The 18,684-nt window shown below is 39.0% G+C and overlaps 1 protein-coding gene across 3 annotated transcripts in view; it reads right to left on the bottom strand.

Annotated features, from left to right (window-relative positions):
- SYK (spleen associated tyrosine kinase) overlaps window positions 1-18,684 on the bottom strand; it is a 216,659-nt gene that overhangs the window by 39,256 nt on the left and 158,719 nt on the right. For 2 of the 3 annotated variants that reach the window (XM_075340664.1, XM_075340656.1), the window contains 3 exons: window positions 15,662-15,711; window positions 12,564-12,632; window positions 4,796-4,871 (listed from right to left, as the gene is read on the bottom strand). In XM_075340664.1, the coding sequence (XP_075196779.1) occupies window positions 4,796-4,871; window positions 12,564-12,632; window positions 15,662-15,711 (195 nt within the window). The remainder of the gene's footprint in view (window positions 1-4,795; window positions 4,872-12,563; window positions 12,633-15,661; window positions 15,712-18,684) is intronic. The other variant, XM_075340672.1, reaches the window with a different exon arrangement.

The following is an 18,684-nucleotide window of genomic DNA, read 5'->3' as shown; positions in this document are numbered from 1 at the left end:
TGTGCCACTTGTACCCTGAGTAGTGGTCTGGAATCTGGGACTATTTGTTGTTGACCACAGAAGTCCTACTCCTTCAAAATGTAAATATTTTCTGAGGCCCTACTCTATGTGTGTTCAATAGTATGTGTAGAGCTTGCTCCACATGCTGGGACCTGGGCTGGCCTCTATCCATAATTGACTCTTTTGCAACATAGAAGCGGTTATATATACAAGTTACAGGTATGTGTGCTCCATTATGGTTCTGCTTTTAACTTCATCTAGGAGGCCGCATGGCACATGAAATACATAATATAGTGTAGGACCCCCTTATTGAGATTTGCCGTGACGTTGGCAGGGGTGGCTCAAAGAATTGATCAATTATTTGCTAAAAATCTCATTTTTTATTGTAGTACAGTTGGAATAAATCTGTGAATTTGCACCTTTTATATGATGCATGCCAATTTCAGATCGTGCTGGCTCCCTTTTTTTTTGTGTGTGTGTTCCATGGTGTATTGCAGTGCCGCCTTCTAATTTTTGGAAGTACTTCCATATAGTGCATAGGCTTTACCAGTCTAGGAGTCCCACTCTTTACAAATGGGAAAAAATTGAGAAATCTCATGCACACAACTCCTTTTTTTGCCTTACTGAAATGGAAAACTGCTGCTTTTTTGAACGAAGGAGCATGTCAATTCTTTCAGCATTTTTGCAATGGTTTTTCAAAAATTGAAAGCAATGAGAGGGCAAAAACAATGCTACGTGTGAACATAGCCTAAAGGGCATATGAGGTTTTTTCTCTTTTTTTTTAAATTTGCCTTATATATAAGTTATTATACAGGAAAGAATGTTTCCTAACATTTTCTTTCCTGTAAAATCCATGTTATCTTCGGTTTGATATGTTTTATTGTCAGTTTGTAAAAGTGGCGTAATACTCTGACAACATTGTCCCCAGCAGCAACGTTCCACATCCTGTTCCCATTCCATTTGAGCACTTTTTCCATCCATTTCAGTGATTTTACTGCTCACTAGTGCGAACATAAAATCTGTTGATATAATTCCAGGCAACCCCATTAACCCTGAATATCACCTAAACTAAAGGCCCAATCACACACAACGACTTACCAGCGATCCCGAAAACGATGTGACCTTATAGGGATCGCAGGTAAGTCGCTGGGAGGTCGCAGGTGAGACGTCACACAGTCAGATCTTACCAGCGATGCAGGAACAATACAGGTCGCAGTAGCGACCTGTATAACGATCTCAGCAGTCACTGTGAGCCTGTCACACAGTGTCAAACACAGCGATAGGTCCTGCCCAGCAGGACATCGCCTTTGAAGAAAATGGCCTGGACCATTCTGCAACGACTAGGAATCTCACAGCAGGGGCCTGATCACTGGTAGGTGTCACACATAACAAGATCGCTAACGGGATCGCTATTGCGTCACGGAAACCGTGACTCAGCAGCCATCTCGCTAGCGATCTCGTTATGTGTGACGGTACCTTAAGAGCTGGAACTGCCTAGCCGTGGAGCTTGGCCCCCTAGATTAAGACGAGATATGGCACCCCTACTAGGATGCTGGCTCTCCCAAATATCCCTATTAAAGCCCTCATCTCTCATAATGATAAACAATATGATAATAATAAAAGATAGAAATCATGGGATATTGTGAACCAGATGTAGAATGCTACAAGGGTGCATACATCTGACCAATGTGCAGGTGGGGGCCTAGGTTCAAATTTTTCATTGGGGCCAATCAGACGCTAGTTACGCCAATGTCTTACCTGTATAATGAATGTAATGTAAAGAAGAACCCAACTTACAAGTGAACAGCTGTTGTAAATCACATGTCAAAGAGTCTCTATGGCAAGAATGTTATCTGGATGACCTGCCATATTTTTACTTGATACTGACAGCATTATGGTGTAATATGAGTCCCAATATAAATCTGTAACACGTCCCACACACCTATCATATTCCATTTCTAACACTGATGTGATCATAAGTGGAAAAGACACCCATAGGTCCCTTCAGGCACCACTGCCACTCCCATGAAATGTCTTAACCCCTTCATGGTGCGGCCATAAAGCTGCCAAGTACACCCTTAGATTACAGATGATCACTGGGAATCTTAGTGTCATACATTCTCATTAGCTTATTTTTATTTTGTTAAACTGTTTTAACAAAAGGGGAATTTCGTAAGTGGACAACTCTTGGACAATCCATCTGTGAAGTCCAGTCATGTATTCAGTTAATATGTTGTCAGTTGTGCGCTTCTCATCATTTTTTTTTTCTATTTAAAGTTCAATGTAGCCAATATTATGAGACACTCAGTGGTTTACAAAATTATGGAGAGACAGTGAGCCTCACGGAAGGAATCTGGGAAGAATTCGATAATAGCTTTATTTCAGAAATTTTGAAAAACTGTTCAAAAAGTCGTAATTTATGGCTCACTCTATAGTTGAACAAAAATGTGCAATTTTACTCTTATGTTACACCAGTCTTGCCAAATATTTGGAAAATGAATGTGACTCAGTGGGATGGGTGAGGTCCTCCAGAGCCCGACACATTTTCTATAAATGAAGCGCAAAACTGGTGTAAATTACAACGCAAATCTACACCAGGCCTTTAGCAGGCATGCGAAAAGCCTAAGATGTGCCAAATTTATTAAAAAACTTGTGCCTCTTAATAATATAGGTGCATATTGCTTTGGTTAGCTTTCTATTAATCTTAGCTTATAAAACACCATTATTAAAGGGGTAGTCTCAAGTTCATAAATTGGTTTAACTTGTTAGACAACATGAAAATAAGCAAGTTTGCAATTCAGTTTATTATCTATCTGCTATCATTCTCCTGCAATGACAGCGTTTATCTTTTATTACGTACAGCTAGTTTCAATGGAGCTTTGCCTCCAAAACCTGATTGAGATTGTCCTGTAGTTACAATCCAGAGAGAGATTAACTGCTAACATTCTAGTTAGTTCCCTCCAGTGCATTAATTTCAACACAGCAGTTACAGTGGGAAAAATAAGTATTTGATACACTGCAGATTTTGCAAGTATACCCAAATATATAGAATAGAGAGATTTTTATTTTTTATTGTAGGTAAACTTCATCTGTGACAGAATAAAAAAAATCCAGAAAATCACATTGTAGGATTTTTAAATAATTAATTTGCATTTTATTGCATGAAATAAGTATTTGATACAATAGAAAATTGGAACTTAATATTTGGTAGAGAAAACTTTCTTTGCAATAACAGAGATCAGACGTTTCCTATGGTTCTTGACCAAGTTTGCACACACACACTACAGCAGGGATTTTGGCTCATTCCTCCATACAGATCTTCTCCAGATCTTTCAGGTTTAGGAGCTGTTACTGGAAACATTGAGTTGCCAGCAACAGCCTCCAAAAATTCAAAGATTTTCTATTGGGTTTGTTCAGGTCTGGAAACCAGCTAAGCCGCTCCTGGACATTGAAATGCTTTTTAGGGAGCCACTCGTTAGCTGCCCTGGATGTGTGTTTTAGGTCATTGTCATGCTGGAAGACCCAGCCATGACTAATCTTCAATGCTCTTACTGGGGGAAGAAGATTGTTGACCAAAATCTCACAATACATTTCCCCATGCAATCATCCTGTCCCATTTGCAGAAAAGCACCCGCAAAGTATGATTTCACCCCCAACACCCGGTTTGGATGGTGTTCTTGGGGTTTTACTCATTCTTCTTCTTCCTCCAAACACAGCAAGTGGAGTTGATACCAAAAAGTTCTTTATTGGTCTCATATGACCACACAATCTTCTCCCATGCCTCCTCTGGATCATCCAGAAGGTCATTGGTGAAATTCCAACATGCCTGGACATGTGCTGGCATGAATATGGGGAGCTTGCTTGCCCTGCAGGATTTTAATTCATGACGGCGTAATGTGTTACTAACTGTAATCTTTGAGACTGTGGACTCAAGTGCTTGCATGTAGTTCTGGGCTGATTCCAGACCTTTCTCAGAATCATCCTTACCCCAAAAGGCGAAATATTGCATGGAGCCCCAAACTGAGTAAGATTGACAATTATCTTGTGTTTCTTCTATCTTCTAATATTTGCATCAACAGTTGTTGCCTTCTCACCAAGCTTCTTGGCTATTGTCCTGTAGTCTATCCCTGCCTTGTACAGGTCTACAATTTTGTCCCTGGTGTCCTTAGACAGCTCTTTGGGCCTGGCGATGATGTAGAGGCTGGAGTGTGATTGATTGAGTGTGTGGACATGTTTCTTTTATACAGGTAAACAGTTCAAATAGGTGCAAATAATACAGGTAATGAGTGCAGAATAGGAGAGCTTCTTAAAGAAAATATAACAGATCGGTGAGAACCAGAATTTTTACTGGTTGGTAGGTAATTAAATACTTATATCATGCAATTAAATGTAAATTAAGTATTTAAAAATTATACAATGTGAGTTTCTGGATTTGTTTTATTGTGTCTGTCACAGTTGAAGTGTACCTAAAATAAAAACTACAGACCTCTCCATTCATTGTGGGTGTGAAAACTTGCATAATTGGCAGTATATCAAATACTTATTTTCCCAATTATAGCTGCTCACTTTCCTCCCTCTGCCTCTTATCTTCTGAAAAGATGCAGTTATAATTCACCAGCCCAGCAGCTTTCAGAAAGACATTGCTAGGAGGAGTGCCCACTATGAAAGAAAGCAGGAAATAAGGATACTAAGGAAAATGCACAGTTGTGTACAGCTTGAGCGATAACTTGAGAATACCTCTTTAATAAATCCCCCCAAATGTTTTGTCAGACAGTATACAGAATATCCAACCTACCTCTTTCATTTAGTCTCATTCTGGACACATATGGATTTGATGAAGAAACACTTCCAGCTCTTGTAACATTAGTAGTCTGGTAGAACAAGTATAATTAGTGAATATGGAATACTGGTAAGAATAACTTATTACATAAATTCATAATCTATTTCAGTGTAAACAAACATTTTTAAGCATGATTAATCCAGATGTAGGAAGCTTATCAAATGTAAACATTTTTCACCATATATTTAAATATTTGCAACTTTAAAGGGGTAGTCTCATAAGTCGCAATGACCCACTGATCCACCCAGTTCTAGAAACCCAAAAAATCGCGAGAGGTTAGTAGAGACAATCTCACATTTTCTCTGCAGTGGATTTTGCAAGATAGTAATAATGTTACAGATTGTCAATTCAAACAAATGCTCATCTGTCACAATTGACTCCTTGTTTTTGGAGATTAGTGGCAGCTTGAGGTCTGGAACCCTTATATCTAGGGCTCTGCATTTAAATGTCATTTTGTTTCCTTTGGCACTGAAGTAGTTAATGCTAGTTTTTCTGTTTGCAGCTCTCCTGCAGTTGAGCTCAGCTGAACCTGCTTTGTAGACATATCCCCTTGCACTTAAATAGCCAGATTTCCCTGCAAGCTTTGCTTACTATAGAAATCATTAAGAAAGCTGCCTTGGAGGAAGGAAGCTGCTGCAGATAGTCTTGAAGTCATATCCTCTCTTCTTTTGGGTCTTTATTCCTTGTGTGTCCCCCTACCCTTTTGTCTCTTTAGTGCAGTGGTAGGTCTAGTGAACCTCACCTGCCTCTCACTGATCAGGCCCTCTATAGGGTTTCTTAGGGACCCAGGGTGTTGCCCTACGACAGTTGCGGAAACTGTATAGGGACTGGTTGGGAGAGCAGGGACAGCTAAGGTGAGGTTAGGAGGTGACCATCTTGCCCTTTCTCTAGTGCCAGGACCCACCCTTGTTATTGTGACCTCAGTGTTTCCCCCTTGTCTGTGGGGGTGTTTAGGTGTTTTTTTGTTGTGTGTCAGACCTCGGTGGTCTGAACACACTCACCACGCCCACTGTGTGACATCTATGACAAACATTGGTCTTCCCATGTGGAGATTAATCTTTTGTTTTCTGATCTGGCTTGAAATAATCTTGCTATGACAATCATATAGAGCATTTAGATAGCTTTTTCTTAATAAAACACCCCCTTTAATCCTAAGGACTTGCCCATTTTCAGCTGTTATGGTTAATAATTTTTTTTTTTTCATTCTCACACTCTAGGTTTTGTTAATTGCCAGAACTGTATGTAGGTGTATTCTCCACTCATTCTTATGGGAATGCCAAAATCCAATTGAGTGCAGCGCTTGACTTTCTCCAGCGGCCCCTTAAATAATGAATAGAGCAACCGTGCGAGTGATCAACCACTGCTCCATTCACACGGGGCCAAAGGAAAAGAAAACCACAGAAATGTGAGTAATACATGTTAATAAAATCTATTATTATGTTGCTTTTTTTTAACTGCATACTGTATTATCCCTTTTAATAACAAAATAAACTGATATGTATGCAACCATTACTGAATCTGTGCTGTGAGTTTGTATTTATACCAAAAGAATAGTACGATTAAAAGATATCAAGTTATGTATGTTTAGCTTATAATAACAACAACAATAATAATAATAATAATAATAATAATAATAATAATAATAATAATAATAAAAATGATCAAACATAAATAATAAATATAGTTTCCACTGAATACTTTACCTTTTACATACCTGGTGACACAAATTCAATATTATTATTGTGATGGTAATACTACTACAACTACAACTATTACAACTACTACTACTACTACTACTAATAACTTCAATAGTAATAATAAGATTTGCTAATTTACAGGAACAGTAAAATATTGTATAGATTTAACGTTTTCCATGTTTTATTGTGCAACAACATTGAATTTCAGAGAATATCATTTGACTTTTTTGACACGGTCAACACAAGAAAAAGTCCACAAATCTTTTAAGTAATCTCCATTCTATCAAACGACTACATAGTCCAATGGCTCTACCAATAGAAATACTGTTCTTATTTTGTTAACAATGGCGTCCCAAAGTACCCTTTTACACACATGATATTTGAATGCATAACTAATCCTGGCTTTACAATGCATATTTGTCAATTCACCTTAATTGCTTAGAAGGCTCCTAAAAAGAGGGGTGCCCTACTGGAATACCTAAAAAATTAACTAATCTCCTCTACCCCCCTGTCACAGAAAAGAGAGACATGTTCATCATGGAATGCATAGCTCCCCTAATGCTTTCTTTGCTGCGGCGCCAAGCACTGATATTTGGAGACAGATTTTGGGGAACAGGAGCAGGCCAAGGTCGGATCTTGATTTTCCAGAAATTAGTTAATTACTAGTAATTATGCATTTATACTACAAGTGCTTGTGGCATAAATGTACCTCTTTCTACAATACAATGTTCAACCTCTGATGAGTAGAAATGACTGAAACTGAAGTTCAGTGTTCAGTGTTCGGTACGAACGCAAACTTCTCCAAGAAAACAAAGTTCATGTTTGGAGTTTAGGTGCTTTACATATGCAAGCCACTTGTGTGAGCATCGGTGTGCTTAGATACGCTCGGTGTTCAGCCCAGTGTGAGCCGCTTGCAGTGTTTGAATGGCTCCCACTGGGAGTAACAACAGCATGATCAGATGTAGTGTGCACCCAAAAATGGAAAAAAACATGCCCACTCTTCCCTGGAAGTAGTCTGCTTATGGCTGGCTGCATGTGTGTGGAGACCCAAACTACCCAATTAGTGACTTCAAATGAAGTTCAGGTCTAAAACCAAACTTTAAAAAAGTTCAGCTAGACCAGCAGAACCCGATCTTCCATGGGTTCGCTCATCTCTACTGATGATCCCTATGAGGAGAGGAGACAGGTCCTGAAAGAAACTGATCATATAGCTGAAAATGAAGATACTCAGCGTATAAAAGCTTTGGCAGTATCCTTATACAGTGTGTCCACCCATATCCTGTCCACCACCATTAACTTGAGAACAGCGGCAGCTATAGGAATAGAAGTGGTGTCTAGGTATAGTAAAGTAGCCATGTGCTACGCAATGAAACCACCTATAGCTCCACATGGTGGAAAACAACGGAGTTAGCATTTTTATCTCGAAAACGGAACGAGATAGAGAAAAAAATGAACTGCAAAGTTGTAGGGCATCATCAATTCAATACGAATCGACACCTTGTATACATAAATGCTATGATTAGAAAGTGTAAAACTCACAAGGATGCGGACGTGAAGCGATACCTCATGGAGACCTTCCTACAAGTCATTGGGTATGGTGGCTGCATGGAGTGGCCTCCACGCTCACCTGACCTGACCCCATTGGACTTCTTTCTGTGAGGTCACATCAAACAGAAGGTGTATGCGACCCCTCCGCCAACATTGCAAGACCTACAACGACGTATCACAGATGCTTGTGCAAACGTGTCACCTGCCATATTGCACAGTGTGCAGTAAGATACAGTATGCTGTCCAGAGTCTAGATTTGCATTGCAGCTGACTGTGGCCACTTTGAGCATCAAAGTTAAATGAGCGCCATATGCGTGACCAGCATTCAACGTTTTGGGGGGTCATGGGTTTCATATCATAGCATTTCTGTATGCAAGGTGCCGATTTGTATTGAATTGATGATGTCATACAATTTTTTAATTCACTTTTTTTCTCTATCTCGTTCCGTTTCCGAGATAAAAATGCTAACTGTGTTGTTTTCCACCAGGTGGCGCTATAGGTGGTTTCATTGCGTAGCGCATGGCTACTTTACTATACCTAGACACCACTTCTATTCCTATAGCTGCTGCCGTTCTCAAGTTAATGGCGGTGGACAGGATATGGGTGGACACACTGTATACAAATATCTTCATGTACCTATCCATAGAAAATTAGAACTGTAAATGCTGACAAAATTGCTCTAACAACTGGTCTGTTAAAGGGAGTGTATAGTTCCACATTCAATTATTTGGGCTTTCTGAGAAATGTTTAGTTTTGATTTTAAAGTCTTCTTTGTTTTTGATCATTGTAATAAAAAACCTAGAACATGCGCTACAAATCAATGTGCTAACTCAATAAAACATGAAAAAGGCCAAGCTGGCAACTTTTTATAGACATTGTAATTACAGAAAATAAACCTATACACTGTTTTGTTATCAAACGTTGTCAAATTTACATAGGGCAAATCAGTGAGGCCATTACAACGCTATTCACACGTTGCAAAAAATAATCTGCTTGGATTTTAGTGCAGGTTGTGGATATTCAAATCTACAGCAAGAACGAACCTCCTGCAATGGAAATGAACTGGAACTCATCAATTGTATTGAAAATTTGAAAAATCTGCATCAATATTGATAAAAAATAAAACATTATTAATAAATGTTATGCAAATCTTGAGCCTGATTTACGATAGGTAGACACATTGTAGGTTTTACTGAAAATTCATCTCATACATCTGATTGAGGTTGTATTCTGCAGCATGTGCATTTCAATACTTATTGAGTGTTCCTACGACAGCAGATCTACAACATGTAAATGTGGCCTTAAAGATTTAGAAGCAAGTTGTTAGGATGAGGATTTAGTAGTTAACCACACGGTTAGTAGGATTAAAGCAGCAATGCTGGTTTCTCCAATTGGTATAAGATTACAGTGTTGCCTGGAATGCTTCAAATGTTAATAAAGAGGCCTAAAGTCTAAATAATGGAATACTCCTAGTGCTAATGTTCATCAGAAAAGCCTCAATGATGCCTACTGAATCAATTATCTACATCCTTTTTTGACAGGGGAGCCACAGTTACACATGGCTATGCATGTAGAAACTTGAAACGGGGTGTAGCTATCATGGTCGCAGAGCCCAGACCCATGGAGGACAAAATCTTGCTGATGCCAGCAGCTATTTCAGATGGATATGCGTCAGAGGATGAAATGTATTGCGGTGCAGAAACCCAATGGGTCACTGTACTGCAATACACACTGCCAGACAAATTAAAGGTCAGCAGCTGGCATCGGCATGCAAGTCACTCATGGTGCATGGCTGTGACGTTATGAGCTGTTCGTTGCTTGCATGCTGACGTCAGCTGCCAACTTTTGCGCTGGCTATGGATGAGGACGTTGCAGTGAGGGCAGGTGAGTAGAATCTTTTTTTTATTCTTGGGGAAGAACTGCAGAAGAGGGACATTATTTTTGAAAGGGGCACAGGATAGTGGACATTATATCAGGATGAGGGACACATATTACTGCAGATGCCTAGGGTGGGGGACATTATACCAGCATGGGAGACAAATATTACTGGAAGGGGCTAAGATGTGGGACATTATAACAAGACAAAGCTTAGTATGGAGGAAATTACAACAGGATAGGGAGACCATAATACCAAGAAGGCACCAAGGATGGAGGCATTATACCAGAATATGGGACATTATTACTGGATGGGGCCCAGGATGAGGGACATTATAGCAGGGAAAAAAACAGGATTGAGGACATTATAGCAGGGATAAAAAACAGGATTGAGGACATTATACCTTTAAGGGTCCCAGGATAAAGATCATTATTACAAAGATGGGCCAGGATGGAGGACATTATTACAGGAAGGAGCCAGGATGGGAGGAAGGTTGTACGGAAATTAGGATGCCAACCTCTGCAGTAAGATAGGGACAAATAAGGTTGAGAACAGTGCTTAATAAAGTCACCCACACCAACTGTTTTTATACAAAGGTACCAGCAGTTGCTATTTAAAAATAAACTCCAGAAAAGTTTATGCATCCTAATATTAATTTATAGTGGCCTTATGGAATGTTGGGGTTGTGCTGGTTTTTCATATATCATTGGCTATCATTATATGTTGGATTTCTGATGTATTTTTCCCTACCTATTATCCTTACAATAAGGATATTCTGGGCCTATAAAGGCCTGCCGTTGTGGAGCGGGGTGCTATATGCGATAATTAGGGTACCAACCTCTGCGGCAAGCCATGGAAAGACAGGGTGAGTCTAGCCTTCAATTGGGCCATCTATTTTGTGCTGTCATTGCACAGAGGAGTCGATACATTTCATGTGTATTTGCCTGAGACAAATTTTCTGTGATCGTGATTTTTGCACCTATTCCTAGTTTGCACATTTTTTATCTATTAGTAGCCATAACATGGTTTTACATTAATTAATAAAGGTTATATTGTAAAAAATATATAGTTTTGATGATACAAGGACTTACTCTACTTTAGTAGTAGCATTAAACTGGTGGTAGTTAATGAAAGGAAGTTTATTGAATATTTTCTAAAGTGGCTCTTGTATCTTTTGGGCACATCAGCAAAGTGAACGTTGTCACTTGTCAAAAGTTAACAGACCTTATAAATCAATATAGCTGAAGAGAATATATTATATCATTTTACTTTTATTAATTAAATAGAAGAATGTAACAAAAAGTATATTAATTTTCAATAGTTTTGCATGTTATATATATATTTATTTTTTTCAACTTTCTTAGGGATAGTCATATTGGAAATTCACACTTCCTCCTATATTGTCTGCATAGATATTGCAGCAGTCTGCACTTTATTGGTAATTTCAATGAATGGAAGTTAAAAGGCCATTCCAGCATTTTTTTTTTTCATTGCCCCCTCTGGTGCTCCAATTTTTTCTTGCATGTAACAGGAGTTGTGATCAGAGTCTTCTTTGTAGGAATTTTGTCCACTTGCGATTTTCATGTGCGAGTGCAATCCGATAAAAAATCGTATTGCCCATGCACCAGTGTTAATCTATGAGACAGTGTCCTCTTGCTTAATTTTCTACGGCACGAATCATGCTCTCGGTGAAATTGCAGCATGCTGCGTTTTGCACCGAGTCTTGGCTCACGCGTGTGTGAAATCGCACTGCACTCGGTGCACGCAGAGACAGACAATGGAGGAGATGGGGAGAAAGTGCTCCCTCCCTTTTCTCCGCACCTGTGATGCGATCGCAAGATGGCTCACTGTCACATGAGCCACGGCTGACACCCGCAGCGGAGGGTCATTAGCACATCGCTTCCTATACTCTTGCATCTGAAGCGGTACTCAAGTGGACAAGAACCCTCAATGTAAGTCTATAAGACTCAGAATTAGGCTCTTATAAACTTATATTAAGAAAGGAGCTAATGTGAGTAGGGAAGAAAAAGCTGCGGTCACATGATGCAGGAGAGGATTGGAGCACCGCTGGAAACGGCAGAGGACAGTGACCAGTAAGAATTTGAATGCACTCATTAAATACACATTACTTATTGATAAGAAATGGGGTAATGAAAGGAAAAAACTTTAGAGTGGTCCTTTAATAAACTGAAAAGTGTCCATTATGGTCTGTAGGAAGTGATAGAGTACAGTCCTCTCCCCAGATACCAGGGAGTGACTGTGGTTATGCACTTTTTGTTAAATAACTAGTCAAAAAAGCACACTTTCACAAAAGAATCTGTTACTAATAAAACCCTAAATTTATAATATAATTTATTTATTATACATTGCCCTTAAGTTTATTTAGTAACATGCCCATTTTAGAGCACAAGAAGAAATATTTATAGAATATCTTTTGATAAATATATATATAATTTAACATTTTGCAATATATTGATATCCGTATGCAATTTCAGATACAGGTGCATGATTCCTGCAATGCTGCTTTAATGCAAGCTGTAAAAGCAAAGCAGCCACACCTGCTAGCAGTTTATAAAGCTTTGAAAGAGCAAGAACTCTGCACCTTTTTGCTGCCAGCCTTGGGAAAGGAGTAGGATTTGATTCTTGAAATTATTCCACCTGCTGACCAATTCTAGAAACCATAATGCCAAAGAGGAAAAGTAAATGTGCTAGAAAAACCCTTTTACATAATGCAATGTCATTATTGTAATAAGCTGTGACTCTACTAATGACTGTTGTACTTTACTTCTATTGCATTGGCATAGAAAACGTTTTTTAAATTGATTTTTAAGGAACCTCAGTATTCCACCGAGGCTCCTTGGAGATTTCGCATGAGAGAATTGGATAATGGTGGACAAATGCAACATATGGAGCCCATGGCATCTAGACAACTATAGATGTAGAAAGATCCAGTGCTGAAACAAGTAATTTACCAAAGCCATAATCACTACTGATGTAGACAAACGTTGTGACTCTTAAGGGTGAGCATCTAACATATATGAAATAATAATTGAACACGCCACCCATTTTGCTTCATGTTCGATATTTTTTTCCTGTGTCATTTCTCATTATTAAGCATAATTTATGGACATCTATGGTGTGATTTCTTGGTCTGTGTGGATTGGATGGGTTGTAACCAACATCTAGTGAGAATTTTATGTCAATAGCACCTTTAGAAATACATTCTTAGAAAATTGGTGATATGTTCAATACCTATTTCCCCTGCTGTAGGTAAGAGCCAAAAGGTACTGGATATGATATATGTATATGATGCTACTTTTGTGTTTGCTAAGCTACTAGGCCCCCAATTATGTAAAATCTATAATAAGGCCCTATACTACCACTTAATATACTGGTACCATTTTTGTGACATACAGTAGGAACATTTAGGCTCTTTCAGGCACCAGGCTATTGGTGTGACAGCTACTTCAGCACAGCCTAAAGCTATATGTTCTATGTAAATGTACTGGTTTATGCTCCTCAGTTGCTACCTGGAAAGCCATGCCCTAAACCAGGTAGGACCCGGAAGAAACACTGCTCCAGACATGTTTCACAATTGCTCTCCTCACTCAGCCAGACAGGTTTGCAACACGACAGGGTCCATAAGAAAGTGACCAAACTCTGCTATTAAACTGTAAACAGCAAAGCAGGAAGGTTCACAGAGCGCAGCAGCTTTTTTTTTCTTCTGCTTGATGTCCTATTGTAAACCTGCCTGGTTGAGTAAGAAGATAAGTTATTCTTGTTCATGATGCTGCTTCGCAACCTGACAAGCGAGATTTATGTCTGGAGCAGCATTTAATCAGGCTGCAACCCATCCTATTGTGTGTCCAAAACAGTTTGCAGCCTAAAAATAGGTGATGGCAGCTATCCCGGACTACTTCTCAGAGAACCCTTGGAACCTCATTAACCTTCATGGATAAAGATTTCTCAATAAGTCTTGTATGCTGTCCTAAGGGATCCACTGATAATGTGATGGCGACTCAGCATCAATAAGGAAATATCTGGCCACTTGAGTGGGGTGAACTATTCTTAATTATGCCAGTCCTATTGTTCCTTTGTTTAGTGAGTCTAGGGACATGGGCCACTGTTTCATGTGTGAATGGCCAGTGCCCTTTTCTGTGTGGTAACTTGTGGAGTGTCTGCTGATTGCTGATTGCATCATCCCTCTGTGGTGTACTAGTCTGCATTATCTGGAGGACAATTGAACTAGGAAACAATGAGGGAACAGCCAAAATTATCTTCCCCCACTCCTGTTTGACACAATGCCCTGAAATGGGAGCTGAGACATATAAAAAAGGGTTTGCTCTTATCACCACCGGTAATTCAACAGGACTTCAGCATAGGCACCATAGTTCCAGCTGGTGGATTACATAATTGCTCCACTATCCAACACTCAGTCCACAAATTTGTTTAAGAAGCTAGGTTGGGTCACCTGGCTATACTCCTTGCTGTGGATGGTTGGCTTCCTAAGCTTTCTGCTGTCTCCTTTCAATGGGTGCCCACCAATAGTGAGTCCTGCTGGCTGGGGTTGTGGCCTGGCCTCTGTCACTTGTACTATCTCTTGTCCTTGCTGGGAATGTGCTGTACACTGTTGTCTGTTAGGAACCCAATAAAGGTGTAATCTCCCCCTGTGTTAGCTAAGTAGTATTCTGCCCACGGGGAAGGAGTATGGGTTTTAAGTGGGATAAGCCTCGATCTATGCTATCTTTGTAAAGAAAGCCAGGCCAGTGGGCAAGAACACCCCTGACTCTTGTCTTGTTTTGAAATAAAATGACTATGTGTGTAAAGGTTTATAATAACTATTAGTCGAAACAATAAGTAATGAGAATAAATCATAAAGATCACAGGGTCAGATCTATTACTTAATGTTACCGCATATGCAATTATTTGCCGGTTCATTGGGTATTTGATTTTGGCTTAACCTCTAACCCAGCAGATAATTCAGGTACTCAATTTATTAAACTAACAAAAGCCTGACTGTTCTTCTTCACTTACAAGCGTTAAGGTGTACACATGGATCCAAACAGTGGAAATAATAAAAGCTGATGTCGTGAAGCTCTTACCATCAATACCAAAGTGGTATTGCACATGATGTAGCAGGGTTACATTTGTAATTTAACACATTGGAGCTGTATTAATTATGCATTGTGATAAATAATTGCATTGTGACATCTACATCTTCATTTTTATACTTTTATCTTTGTGTCTTGCATAAGCACAACTCAGTTTTGAGTTGGGTGATTAAAGCTGTATTGTAGCATCGGAAGAAGAGATCTTCATGATTTTTAGAATCCAGTAATAAAGGGATTGATACATCCATAAATTATAATAATATGTGTATATATAAGGATGTTACTAAGAAACATCATATTTAAATTTCTCAAATGTTGCACATTCAATTTGCTAAATAATATTGTTCTTGCATTTTTGCTTCTTTTGACTTTTTCAACAAATGTATTTTGCCTATACTTAGTAGACATAGACTTAGTTTGTGACTCACTTATTCCGATCGCTTATAGGTTAAAGATGAAGGATGCAGAGTAAATGCTTTATTTAGAGGATGAGAAGACAGTTGTGGTGCAGAATAATATACTGTAATCATGTTATGGTATGTATTTAGTTCTCAAGAACCTTGGATACTGAATCTTTATTGTAGCTTACCCTTATAGGCGGCCTAGGAAGCCCATGATGTGGACGGAAACTAATGGGCCCTTAAAAACAAATGAAAAAAATACATTTTAAATATTTGATTTCCTTTATTACCCTGCAATACAGAGTTGAGCAGATTGACAATCCACAGAGTATCAACTTCAAGTCAAATGTCCTGAAATTCGCAGGTCCCTGCAAATTTAAACATGCTGCGATTCAATTTGTGAAGATCGCCGAAAAAAGAAATCTTGGTACCACGTCACGCACTGCTGAAGACTCAAATGTCGGGCTAATGAAATCAGGAATCACTGCACAGACTTCCCCATCAATTCCTGCAGTTATTACATCACACTATTTAGCACAATCAGGAGGTCACAACCAGCATAAAAGGTGCACCGCGTATGAATGATGGGGGCTGGCCAAAGACTGTAAAATTATTCTTATACAGTATAATGGTAAGATGTCAGTGTTCTCAGAGCATTCCAATTTATCAATTGCACATCCCACAACCATACTGCATGCTGTTATCTTACATTCATGGCCGAAAGTGTTGGCACCCTTGATTTTGTCCAGACAATGCAGTATTTCTCCCAGAAAATAACTACAATTACATGTTTTGATACTGTATACACCTGTTTATTTCCTTTGTTTGTATTGGAACAATAAAAAAAAAAAAAAAACAGAAAAGAAGACAAAGAGGATATAATTTCACACAAGACTCCAAAAATGGGCCGGACAAAATTGTTGGCACCCTCAACTTAATATTCAGTTGTCCAACCTTTAGAAGAAATAACTGCAATCAATCACTTCCTATAACCATCACCAAGCTTTTCACACCTCTCACCTGGAATTTTGGACCACTCAACTTTTGTAAACTGCTTCAGGTCTCTCATATTTGAAGAGTGAATCTCTCAACAGCAATTGTAAGATCTCTCCACAGATGTTTAATAGGATTTAGATTTGGAATTATTGCTCGCCGCTTCAAAACTTCCCAGCGCTTTGTTTCCATCCATTTCTGGGGGCTTCTTGAAGTATGTTTTTGGTTATTGTCCTGTTGAATGCCCCATGACCTAGAGCGCAAACCCAGCTTTCTGACATTGAACACTAAATTGTGACCCAAAATCCTTTGGTATTCTACAGATTTCATGATGCCTTGCACAGTCAAAGTAAAAAAGTGACAGAGGCAGCAAAACAGCCCCAAACATCTTTGAACCTCCACCATTTTGGACTACAGGTACTGTGTTACAAAAAAGCTCTATCTTGGTCTCATCTGTCCACAAGATGCTTTCCCAGAAGGATTTTTGCTTACTCACATACATTTTGGCAAATTGCAGTGTAGCTATTTTATGTCTCTGTGTCAGCAAGTCGTCCTGGGTCTCCTACCAATGCGTTTAATTTCATTCAACTGTTGATGGATAGTTCACATTATTACAAGTTCACCCTAGGTCTGTAGGGCAACTTGAATTTCTTTGGAACCTGATTGGCCTGCATATCCACCTATTGGACTATTCTGAAATGCAACCTTTCATCAATTTTTCTCTGCCATCCACATCCAGAGACATTAGCTACAGTGCTATGGGTTGTAAACTTCTTGATTATGCTGCACAATATGGACAAAAGAACATCAAGATCTTTGTAAATGGACATATAACCTTGAGATTGTTGATATTTTTCAACAATTTTGGTTCTCAAGTTCTCAGACAGTTATCTTCTTCTCTTTCTGTTCTCCATGCTTAGTGTGGCACATACAGACACACGATGCAAAGATTGAGTCAACTTCTCCCCTTTTTATTAGGTTTCAAGTATGATTTTTATATTGCCCACACCTGTTACTTGCAACAGTTGAATTTGAATGAGCATCACTTTCTTGAAACAATGTTGTTTATCCATATTTTGTCCTGCCCATTTTTGAGTGTTTGTGTGAGATTATGTCCAGTTTGCCAATACACACAAAGGAAATAAATATGTGTATTACAAACAATGTGTAAAAATACTGATTTCTATGGAACAATTTCAAGGGTGCCAACACTTTTGGCCATGACTGTATGTCATATTCAAAGCTAGTAGAACTAGTATGCAGAGCTAATAATTATGGATCTGCACACCAGTTGACAAGAAGGTGGGGTGTTGTGATTTTTATGATTATGACTCAAACACAAGTTAGAGAACAGGTATATCTGAGCACCAATATAGGTAGACAATAAGCTTTTGTATTCCACACAGACAGCAGCATTTCAACTCTAAATGACTCTCAAAAGCATGGGGCAGAATAATGTAGATATGAAATATTGCCGCCTTTTTCTTTCTTTTTCTTTTAATTATTGAATAACAGAAATACACCAGGTACAGAATAAATGCGAATATAATATACATTTACAGAGTTGTAGCAGAGTTCAATGCTAATGAAGTGCATAATCCAGATACTTAGGGTGTGAAGATACCTAAACAAAATTCCAAGAATAAGAGGAACAAACATAACATACATATCGCTCTGACCATTTCCATTTTAGGCACCAACCTGCAAGAAATTAATTCAGTAAAGTACCAGTCCTTAATATACTTAACATATTACAACCAAGAGTAAATAAGCCCATAAAGCGATCACCCTGACATTGATAATGTCAAGAGAGAAGAGTTCCACATTTCACAAACTTTGTTATATTTCTCAGAGTATCCTCTACTCTGATACACCGTCCTCTCATAGAAAGGCATTGCGTTGACTAGGTCAATCCACACATGTATGGTCGGGGGGAAGCTACCTTTATCCACCGCAGGGCAATAAGCTTCCTGGCCATAATGAGGAACCCCTGCAGAAAATTTTTACGGTGATGAGACCAAATTCCCTCATCCAAAATTCCAAATAAAGAGTAGTGGATCGAGAGGTATAGGTAAGGAGGCCAGGGAGGATAGGAGCACATCAACCTCACGGCAAAAGGCTGCAATTACTGGGCAGCTCCAGATCATGTGGACAAAGTCCGCGTTTTCCACATAACACCACGCGCACTCTGACGTCTCCCGGTGTCTCATCTTGAATA

Source organism: Anomaloglossus baeobatrachus, chromosome 1, assembly GCF_048569485.1.
Source record: "Anomaloglossus baeobatrachus isolate aAnoBae1 chromosome 1, aAnoBae1.hap1, whole genome shotgun sequence".
Classification (NCBI taxonomy): Eukaryota; Metazoa; Chordata; class Amphibia; order Anura; family Aromobatidae; genus Anomaloglossus; species Anomaloglossus baeobatrachus.
The sequence above is the reverse complement of the archived record's forward strand: the minus strand, read 5'-3'. Positions and strand labels throughout refer to the sequence as shown.